This window comes from Manis pentadactyla, chromosome 10 (genome assembly GCF_030020395.1).
Source record: "Manis pentadactyla isolate mManPen7 chromosome 10, mManPen7.hap1, whole genome shotgun sequence".
NCBI lineage: Eukaryota > Metazoa > Chordata > Mammalia > Pholidota > Manidae > Manis > Manis pentadactyla.
The window spans coordinates 49097879-49109615 of record NC_080028.1 but is presented as its reverse complement, the minus strand read 5'-3'; the positions used below and the strand labels follow the sequence as shown (position 1 = coordinate 49109615).

The 11737-nt window shown below is 41.5% G+C and overlaps 1 protein-coding gene and 1 pseudogene across 1 annotated transcript; one reads left to right on the top strand and one right to left on the bottom strand.

The window, feature by feature from the left end:
* The first annotated feature begins 520 nt into the window (after positions 1 to 520).
* On the top strand, positions 521 to 1560 carry LOC130679084 (phospholipid phosphatase-related protein type 5-like; annotated as a pseudogene).
* Positions 1561 to 9477: 7917 nt separating this feature from the next.
* Positions 9478 to 11066, bottom strand: LOC130679083 (olfactory receptor 6C2-like). Its single transcript, XM_057486801.1, has one exon. It carries the CDS (start codon positions 10411 to 10413, stop codon positions 9478 to 9480), a length of 936 nt encoding a protein of 311 aa, XP_057342784.1. The 5' UTR covers positions 10414 to 11066.
* Between the last annotated feature and the right edge of the window lie 671 nt (positions 11067 to 11737).

Genomic DNA, 11737 nt, shown 5'->3' with positions numbered 1-11737 from the left:
AAGTCTGTAAAGTGATTGTTTCCTTGAACGATTGGTAGAACTTGTTATTTCAACCAACTAGGCTAGTGGTGTTTTGAGATTCTTTTTTTTTTTTTTTTTTTTGCCATATTCACCCCCTTCCTTAGTCGTAAGGTTATACGATTATAATACATTTTTCCATTTTAAAAGCCACTGTCTTGAGTGTGGTAGGCAACCCCCAAAACAGACCCCCTGGTCTCCAACTCCTTGTTCAGGCCCTTACGTAATACCCTTCTTTGGAATGGGCGTTAAACAGAGTCATTTGCAACAAAATGGATAGGACAGGGGCCGGAGGGGGGCGGCGAGGGGAGTGGGGGCTCGTCTGGGGGTAGCTGCCTCCGCCGCAGCCTGCCGGCGCCTGGAAACCTAGACCTGCCTCCGTGTCTTCCTCCGGCGGCTCCACCGCTCCTTCCCCGCCTCGTCCTTCCACCGCCTCTGCCGCCGCACCCCCGGTGGCTGCCTTCGAGGACCCAGGAGGGGCCCCGGCGTTTCCGCTGCCCGCTCGGCGTGACTCAGCCCGGCCCGGGATCATCACCAGCAGCATGCTCCATTTCCAGATGGTGATCATGGCAGGGACGGTGATGCTGGCTTACTACTTCAAGTACACGGACACGTTCACCGTGAACGTGCAGGGCTTCTTCTGCCACGACAGCGCCTCCTGCAAACCCTACCCATGTTTGTGATAATAGTTGGAGAAACTGCTGTGTTTTGTCTACAACTAGCCACAAGGGATTTTGAAAACCAGGAGAAAACTATTTTATCTGGAGACTGTTGCTACATAAACCCACTGGTGTGGTGAACTGTACGATTTCTTGGAATTTATACATTTGGGCTATTTGCTACTGATATCTTTGTTAATGCTGGGCAAGTAATTTCAGCGAATCTGGCTCCATATTTTCTTGCCCTGTGGAAGCCCAACTGTACAGCACTTGGATGTCAGCAGTATACCCAGTTCATCAGTGGGGAAGAGGCCTGCACCGGCAAGCCAGATCTCATCGTGAGAGCAAGGAAAACATTTCCATCCAAAGAAGCAGCTCTCAGTGTCTATGCAGCTATGTATCTGACAATGTACATGACCAGCACAATCAAAGCCAAAGGAACAAGACTTGCTAAGCCTGTTCTGTGTTTGAGATTAATGTGTTTGGCCTTTCTTACTGGACTCAACAGAGTAGCAGAATGTCGAAATCACTGGTCAGATGTGATAGTGGAAGATCTATAGCAGTATTTCTGATTGTTTGTGTGGTAAATACTTTCAAAGGAAGACAACCAGAAAATGAGCACATACACATGGATTATTTGGCCCGAATGCCAATGATCAGTATCCCTCAAGTAGAAAGTCCTTTGGAAAAGAACCACATCACCACCTTTGCAGAAGTTACATGATACTGAAGCAAGCGGTTTTTCACTGCATAGGGCATCATCCCTTTTCACCATCCATTCATAACACCCAAAGTTTGTTTGATTACAAAATAAGTTTATAAAGTTTTCTTAAAATTTTTAAATTTAAAAACCAGTGTCAACTTATCTGTTTCCCCCACTAGACTGTGAGCTCCTCAAGGGCAGGACTGTGTCTTGTCTTCTCTATATCCCCAGCCCCTACAGCAAAGCCTCGCAGAAAGTAGGTGCTCAATAATGCGATGACCTACTGAACAAATTGATTCCTAAATAAAACGTTCACTTTAGTTTCTTGCAGAATCACTGAGACTATGCGAAAAATAACCTCAACACAAGTCATATTTGTATAAGAAATCCCTCCATTTGGGGCTAGTGCAGCTTTTTAAATTATTCATTTGTCTGTTCACCAGTATACCACATTTCATTTGAAGTGGACTTTGAAAGTCATGGACATGTTTGCCGTGAACGTGCAGGGCTGCTTCTGCCATGACAGCGCCTACCACAAGCCCTACCCGGGCCTGGAGGACAGCAGCGCCGTGCCCCCCCTTGCTCCTCTACTCGCTGGCCGCCGGGGTCCCCTTGGCGATTTTTTATTTTATTCAGCATGATATTACTTCCATTCTAACAGATTTCAGCGTGTGAAATTATTTTACTTTTAGAAAGTATGTACTATACTAAAATAATATTTGCACATTAGATATTATGCTATGTTTCACTCAAAATATCATTGATAGTATACATTCTAAGTCTGGTGCTTCTGCTTTTGAAGGGGAAAATGCCAATTTTTACTGTAATAAGTAATGTATCATAATTAAAAATTATGTATTTGGAAAAAAAATGGACAGGATATTATTTTTGAGATTCAGTTATAAAAGGACTGTGGCTTTTGTCCTGTCTTGCTCTCTTTCTGTCAGAGCCCTGGCTCTGGGATACCAGCTATCATGCTGTGAGTAACCATTTATTTAGAGGGGTGGGTCCACATGGCAAGGAACTTAAGTCTCTGGCAAACAGCCTGTGAGGACTTGACTCCTGCCAGTAATCATGGGAGTAAAACAGGAACCAGACCCTCTCACAGCCGACCCTTGAGATGGGCCCAGGCTGGATGGTACTGTGACTGCAGCCCCGTGATAGCCAGTTGAGCTGTGCCTGGACACCTTCCCACAGAACCTGACAGATGTTTGTTGTTTGAAACTGCTATGTTTTGGGTAATTTGTTACCTGTAATACAAAACTAATTTAAAGAATTTATCTACTCTCTAACCAAATTTATTGAGAAAAGTTTTCCATAATACCCTCCTGTCATCATCCTAAAAATTCCAGCACCTATTATTATATCCACTTTCTTCTTAGTAATGTTCTGCTATGAAAGGAATAGGACTATTCACTGAAGAGTAACAAGTTTCAGAAACTGAAATGGCAGGGCTGGGAGTGAATCTTGACAAAGATGAACTTGGAGAGAAGTCGCATTATGAGGCTGGATAAGGAAGAGCATTGAAGGAAAATTCAGGATCACCTCAGGCATGGACATCTGGACATGGTATGAAGATATTCTGAGATGGCTCTCCAAAGGTGTAAAATAATGGACCAAGGTTAATAAAGCGGAGCTGCTGAAACTGCCAAGTCGGAACAAAGAATGAAGATTCAAAGAAACCAAAAGGTGAGCATGGAAAAATACATTTATTAGCTAAAACTGATGAAAGCACCAACTAACTGACTGTGTCGCCCAGACAGGCAGAGAGGATCCTCCTTCATTAAAGCACTAAGGAAAGCGTTGATGGGAGGAGACTGGGCACCACAGAAACACTCAGTGTTGACTGTCCTCTGAGATCCTCCACAGGAGTAGAGGTTGTTATGGAACTATATTCCCTATTTCCAAAGGAGACACAGGATTCCAGTAAAACAGACACCAGACAATAGAACTTAAGTGTCAAAGACAGGGTACTAAAATTATTGTACAGCACCAGAAGAGAAAGTAGGGACCCAAAGTGCACCTCATATGCGGGGATCTGTGGTAATGGCTTGTGGACCATGTGGTGCAAAGAGTACAAGAGATAAAAGGCCACCAAGGATATTGACTGACTATAACCAAAACTGAACAAGAGTGAATGAGCAGGCTAATATCAGCTGTCACAGTGGAAAACTCATGATTCTCCATCCAGTTCTCAGAACTGATCTACTTTTTGGGCTCAGAATTCCTCCAATAAAGGGCAGACTATTGCCTTCAATGCAAGATTCTGAAGTACAGAAAGAACTGAAGTGAACAGTCCAGTCCTTTCCCAAAACAACTGAAAAGCATTCACCAAATTAAATGAATACTGAAGAAAGGGGAATTGTAGACATTTCTAGGACTATTGGGTAGAGTCTTAGCTGAGACACGTGTCAGGTATAAAATCAATAATGCAACCAACATGTTTCAGGTGATGTGAAATTAGACAATAGATGGAGTCCTTACCCAAGACTAGCTCACAGTGTGTCTAACAGTTCTGTATTCACACCTTGGGTAATTGCCCTGATTCTTGAGTATCATCAGAATGTGCAAAGTTAGAAATGACAGAGCCCTTCCTACAGGTCACTTCTGACTTGTGGAGTAAATACCAAAATATAACTGCCAAGTGAAAGCCCTAAGACTACCTGCCTTGGCCAGGTTAGTAAATCAGAAGTAATAACATATCCAATGAGAATGGCAGAGATAAGGGGCACCCTAAAACATTTAAACAGTGCAGGATTGATAGGTCCCATCTGAGCCTTACTTAATTCAACCATTTGGTCCTGAAAAACTTATGGTATGGGTGATGCAGTGATGATGGTGACCTATCTTAAACTGAAACTCGTCTAGCTGCTTTGAAGACCAGATCTATACCACCTCTGATATTTGCTATTCAGAATTTCATTTTATGCTTTTTTTCAGTCCCCATAAAGAAGTTGCATCCAAGGCACTTTGCATTCACTGAAATGGATAGAAAACCATTAACAGTCACATCTCGAGGCTGTGTTGATTCTGCTCTCTATCACTTTAGACACCAAAAGGAACCTAATAATCCAGACATTCCTCAGAATGTTATTCTGGTCCACTTTAATGATGACACTGTGTTAATTAGACTTAGTGAACAGGAAGTTGCAGGTGTTCTGGCTGTCAGGTAAGAGTGTACACAATGGAAATTGGGAGATTCACCTTACACAAATTCAGAGCCTGCTATATGAGGAAATTTTTAGAGGTCCATTATCAGGAACATTTGAAAACACCTCCTTCAAGGGTAAAGGACAAGTGATTCACTCCTGCACCCTGAAGCATTTGGTACTTCATACTACACACAGATCATATCACCCTTGGGAATGCAATTCTGACACATTTGTCAGATGACTCAAAGGTACCCACTCTGAATACAGCCTGGTGAGTATAAGGAGGATCTGCAGCAGATTCAGGCTGAACTATAAGAGGCCCTGCTATTGGGCCATATCAGCTGACAAATCTTGTGTTGCCAGAAGCATTCATCTTATATGAAGTTGCTGGATGTAATGTCTGGGGACCAAATAGTGGAGATCCTGCATGGACATCAAAAGTCCTGGAGCAAATCCATTCCATTACACCAAAAATGTATTCATGATTCAAACTAGTTCCTGGCAACCTACTGGGGCCTAATAAAGACTGAACATTGAGACAACGAAGATTGGAGAGGTTGAAACTGGGACAGGCAACAAGTGTGCATATCTCTGTATCCCGCATCAGTGGCCATTGGAAAGCATTTATTGCACATGAGGCCCTGACCAACCAGGTGGATTGCCTCCTGGCATAAGTAGCCTAAAACAACCAGGCAAAATGGATAGTTTGAAGTTTAGTGGCAAACTTATTTTGTTCCCTAGTAGAAGTATTTCCCCACTCACACTCATACCAGCATTTCTAGTCCAGCAAAGCCTAAAGTCTCAGGAACCTGAAGCACAAATTCAACAAATGCTTCACTGAAGAAAGAGAGGCCAGGGCCACTTGTCTGTCTATCACTTGGATCCTAGGCCTGTGTATCCTACCTATCAGGAATCAGTATCTTTAATGATCATTGTTTCAAGTACATATTTCATCTTTGGACCAGTGCCCTATCCTCACAGGATGTCACTGGTACCCGAGTTAAACAAATGTCTTTTATGAGACCTTTGCAGGGCTTCATCTTCTGGGTGATGCAGTGTGTGGTGGGACAGGAGATACCATGGTCTTGTGCCTTAGTTCAACCTCTTTTGCCATAAAGTGGCTCCTTGAAATGCAGAGATAATCTGTAGCATCCCATGAAGATAAGTCAGATAGTGAATAAACTCTCAGACATTGATCCTGGACAAGGCACTGAGGACAAGGAAGGCAAACTCATATCTGAAACATTTCAGTCCAAGTAAGCCAGACATGTCATTCACTCCAAGAGAGAAGGGGTCCAATGTAATCATCTTCATCAATGGCTGCTTGCTTTAACTTGGCTGATCCATGTGTCAACCAGGCCAGGCACACAGAGTGCTTCCATGCGTTGAACCCCAACAAGTGCGAAGCTCTGTCAGACTCCAGTACAGGAACAGCTGAACAAGGGGTTCAGGCCACCTCTTCATACAGTCTGGCTTACTCCTGCCTTGGATGCACTGTTTATACTTAAGGATGGTTGCTTGGTGGACAATGCCTTCCTTATTAGGGCTTTGCTGTAACCCACCCAAAAAATACTGACGACAGGAGAGAAGAACACTTGTGGTTGATTAGTTAATAATTAATTATTAGCTATTTAGCAACTGATGTTCAGGTAGGGTATACTTGAGGACAGGGTCTACTCCTTTAAAGCAATACATTCTGCATTATTATTAGTTATAGTTGTATGACTGTATCGAATATCCATAAAACATGTTGACTGTTGGCCCACTGCTGTGTAGCTTTGCAATTCAATGTGTGCCATGTCAATTATAGAGGGTCTGAGTTGCTGACAAATGATAGGTATTTGAAGAGCCACAATTATTACTGTGGGGCTATGTTGAATGGAACAGGAATATCATAACTGGAAAAGGTGTAAGCAGAGGAACAGCAGCACCAAGACTTATTCCTAGAGGAGTCAAAGTACCATGCAGTCCCACTGCCATGAGTGGGCAGGGCCAGTGTCCCATGTAATGTGGTCTCCTTCACCTCAAGGGAAACAGGACAACTTCGGTAAGAGTCATAAGTCCGGCATGTGGTGGTGGCTTCTGCATCAGAAACACTGAGTCTTTTCCTTTGTAAAATATAGTTTTTCTTGAATGCTGGAGAGATGAGAGTTTTGAATGGTTGGGAATCTGCCCACAGGTTCCCAAGCACTTTAGTTTGTAAGAAGCCATCTGATTTTGTTGCAGTTTTTCAGACTTCCCTGCTGGCAGAGAAAGGATAACACTACAATCTGAGCAAGTGAGAATGAGCCTTCTTGAATTACCAACCAAATGGACATCATCTATGGAACAAAAACTTGGAGGGTAGATAAATATATCCACAATAAATAAAGTCATCCACAATAAATCCTGACACACTAACTGGTTGTTAATGGCACAGGAGCTTGTCGTGTGCTTGAGTACCTTTCTACCTGTGACAGGGTCCCAAACAGGGCAATGTCTCTTGACACTTTATGAACATACACTGGACAAGAAGGAGCACATCGATTCATCATACATTTAGCACTGGAAGTGATAATGAGTGTACCTTGGATCAGTGAGGAGCTCCATCCATATAGTCAGTTTAACCTTTTATCTCACAGTGAGTTTGATTAAATCCTCTCAGTTGGATTCAGGCACTCTTTTTCTCTAAAACAGACCAAGGTGTCCTAACACTTGAACATTAGGGTTTATAACAGCTGCCAGGAAGTCATGTCATCTCCAGCTGGGAGCTTAGAGAGAAAAGAGGATGGGAAAGGTACCCAGGGAGCAGGGAGATGGCCAGACATGCAGAGAGCTGTTCTTTCCTTTGGCTTTTTCCCTCGATGGTCAGCGCTCCCTCCTCCTGCACACAACTCTCAGTGTCAGGAGAGCCTGGGGCACAAGGGGCTCTTACTTTTGGCCCCTGCACATGCACCATGGCTTTGCTCTGCTTCTCTGGGAGTGCTCTGCCAACCTTCACTCAGAGCCTCCTTCCCCGTGGGACTGGGTAGGGTGGAACCTGGCTCACTGATGCCAGAAGATCTACATGGATCCCTATTGCTGCTCTTCCCCAAGTTCCACAACACACATGGCTGTTTATGTAAAGCAGCTGAGGCCAGGAAATAGAACTCCTTCATGCACAGCAAACAGCCTTCCACCAGTGGTGGCCCAGCGGTGCTTGGTCTTCACCTTCTGCCTTCTGTGGATGCCAACCTTTCAGTGAACTGGGACACTTGTACTCCCCTCATGCTGGGGACAGATACCTGGACTATGCAGGGATGGCAATGTGCAGGACATGAGGTCATTGTCTTTGATGGAATAAAACAAAACCAGCTCAAAATCCACACTCTCACCAAAGCTGTCATAATGGGAAACACTTTCTTACATAATCTAATACTATAATAATATAAATTCTTTTGTAAAATTCTCTTTGGAAAAACATTGCCATCCTCTGCCAGATTTGGACCAAGCAACACAAAGCCACATTTTTTGAGTGTGACTATTGAAGCCTTAAATATCCTCACTAAAACAAATAAGTGCTTCTTGGAGTAGAATTGTGGCCTCATCTAAATCAGTATGGGACTGTAATAGTTCAGTGTCTTGAGAAAGCAAGGGTTCTCCCATCTAATGCCTAAATAAAGCTTCCATCAGCACAGTAATCATGAACTTAGTAAAATTGGTTGTAAAAAAAAAATGTATGCCTATAAGTAGAAATACAATTCCATAATAATACCAGAAAGAGACAAATAAGGTAAAAAACACCAAGAAAGGGAAGTGCACCCAAGCACTTTGAAAACTCTTCAGACCAAACAGTATAGATTCATTAATCCTAATAGCATGAGTCCTGCCCCAGTGTGTATGTTCCAATCTAGTTTAAAACCACCAGTGACAAAGCCAGAGAAACATAACTAGAGAGCCTACAGTTAATAATTTTTCCTTTTAAGTTAAAAAATATTAGATTATATATGGATTGTTTGGGCATAAACTCATATATAAGTGTAATGAGACAGATGAATAATCATCTCTGTAATGTTAGGTGGAAGTTGCAAAGCTTATCTCTTAGTCATGCAACTTCATGTCTACTGCATTCGCATGATCAAAAGTAAGTCATAGACCTGACCAAGTTTAAGGGGAGAGAAAGGAAATCACATCTCCCAATGGGGAAATGGCAAATTAAAGAGTTTGAAACAACATTTAATCCACCACAGCCATGAATCCGAAAAGGCCCCTAGAGGTATTTAACTACATGCAATCAGCTCACCCTTCAACAGTTCTACACTTGGCAGAGTCTTGGCCCTCTGGTTCTCACTGTTTCCCTAGCAGTCTGATGCTTTAAGCCAATGATTTTTGTGTTGTACCAGGCTTTCCTGAGAGCTCTCAAAGCAAATACTAGAAGAGAAGGAAATCTATTAGTAAACCCGAAAGGCTATATAGTTATACTTCTTTGTATTGCTTGGAGTTTTGACGGTAGTTTTATCATCATTTTTAATACATTCAAATAGGAATGGTCACAGAATATTATCATATTCTAGTTTTGTACAAATTCACATATTATATACTGTGACACAGCACTGAAAAGCCTAAGAAAAGATAAAGGCAGTTTTACATTTCCTGAAAATCAGTGTACTTATATTCTAGAAACATGTTGTGATGCAAGGAGGGAATGCAGTTACATGTCCAGAGTAGCGTCCACACCCAAGATAGTGACTAGTGAACATTTGAGGAGACTAAGTAGAGCTGATTCAATTGTGTTTAGACAGAGGTAAAATGAGTGAGTAGTCTCAAGGGAGTAGAAAAATGCCTATATCATAATGCTGGGTCCTTCAGTGTTTTTTCTTAGACTTTCTTCTCAATTTTCTTTAATTCCAGTCAAAATATGCCATTTTCAATAGTTTCAATTTTCATCCATATTCTGATGCTTTATTCTTATATTCAGCATACTGTTCTACTTCTTTGAATGAAATACTAATCTTTTGAAAGTATTGTGGAAAGATTGCCTTACTTGTTTATTTCTCAGGGTATAAATGAAGGGGTTCAACAAAGGGGCAACAGACACAGTAAGCAGAGAAACTGCCTTATTAATGGCCACTTCATCCTTTGCTGAAGGCTTGATATACATAAAAATGCAGCTGCCATAGGTGATGGAAACCACGATCATGTGGGAAGAACAGGTGGAAAAGGCTTTTTTCCTTTGCTGGGCAGAGGGTAATCTAAGAATTGTCCTAATAATGTATATGTAGGACAAAACCACACACACAAGGGTCATTATGAAGGTCAACACAGCACAGAATATAACCAGCTGCTCTATGAACCATGTATCTGAGCAGGAATTCTTCAGTATTGGAGAAGCATCACAGACAAAATGGTCAATAAGAGACTCACAGAATTCCAGATTAAGGCTCAGACCAAGGGGTGGAAGGATGATCAATAAACCAGATGTCCAGCAACAGAGGATGAGGTTCCTGCAGACTCTGCTGTTCATGATGGTCACGTAATGCAGGGGTTTGCAGATGGCCACATAGCGGTCATAGGACATCACAGCCAACAGAAAAAATTCCGTAGCTCCAAAGAGGACCATAAAAAAAATTTGACTGAAGCAGGCTTTGATGCTAATGGCTTTGTTCCCACTTGATATGCTGTACAGGTATGTGGGGATACAGGCCGTTGTGAATGAGATTTCTAAGAAAGAGAAATTTTGAAGAAAAAAATACATAGCTGTTTTTAAATGAGAATCCACCGAAATGAGTGAAATTATGGTCAGATTCCCAATTATACTTAACATATATGTGGTAAGCATAAATATGAAAATGAAAATCTCCAGCCGTAGGTCATTTGTCAACCCCTGTATGATGAACGCGGTGATCGTTGAATGGTTTCTCATCACTGACTCGTCTTTTGCCAGTCTTACATAAAACTCACAGAAATTGGATCTGAGGAGCAATGTCAAACATGATAGATCAAATAGAGACTATAAATTACAATTAGACCAGTCATACGCATTTCCTTCTATAACCCAACAATTCATTTTTCATGAGGTGATACCCTGAACTCCACTGAATAGACCACAGGGAAGATGGAGACAGTTTCTCTGGGTTCACAATCATTTCTCTGTCATCTTGTAGCTGGGTAACCTTCGGCAAGTCATTTAACCAATCTGTGCTCCCAGTTTCCTCTGTATGAAGGAGTTAATTATAATATTACGTCGTAGAGTTATTGTGAGGTTTTAACATAAAATGCTCACAATAGCATTAAGGAAATAATGAGGACTGTACAGATACAATTTTTCTAATTTTATGAAGCCAGTCTCTGATCATCTCAAGAAGGAATTTAGCTGTTCAGATAGCATCTCCCAGGTAGCTCCCCCAGGTAGCAAAAATGGGGAGAGACATTAACAAATGGGTTTAAGTGGTTGATAGTTGGTGAATAGATGACACCAGTGTTGAAAGAGAGGGAGATATTTTTAAGTTGAATTTGTACCATTGATAATTGAGATAAAAAGAATAGGTAGATATGCAGATGGACACTTGATAGATAAAAAAGAGAGATAGACATCGTAGAAAGATAGACAAAGGAGACTTTTGAAGACATCTGCGGAGTTATTTCCATATGCCAAGCAAACCGCTGTCCCTGGAATTCCACCAGTTGAGTAATGCATTAAATGAGTTGTGCCCACATGTTTGATCTGATGGTTTGTTTGCTCTATAAAGAATCTCAGAAATTACTGATTCTCTTAATAAAGTAACAAAAACAATGTCTGAAACTAATACTTTCTTTTCTTTCCTAGAGTGAAACACATATAAAGTGAAATATATTATTTAGGCTAACATAAATAGCTTCACCATCAGTTACAAACAGAAAGGTACCTGACTAGTAAAACACCCAGTACCTACCTCTGACATTCTTCATCACTTCACTTAGAAGCTGTACCTCAAATGACATAAGTGAAACTCGAACTGAACAAAAAAAATTACAGACAGGAGCAGTTAAGTGCATTTTTAGGCCCTTGTACTTAGGAAGCCATACTCACTGTGAATATTCACATGGTTTCTGAATTACAAAATATAACACCCTGTTTTTAGATTAGGAAATATTTCTATGCATTCTGGGTAACTAAAGGGAAGACAACAAAGCTTAAAAACAAAGAGAAGTTAAGAAGCTTCTCTAGCTTTTCAAAAGATTGGGTGTTCTGATTTTCAATGGGCAAA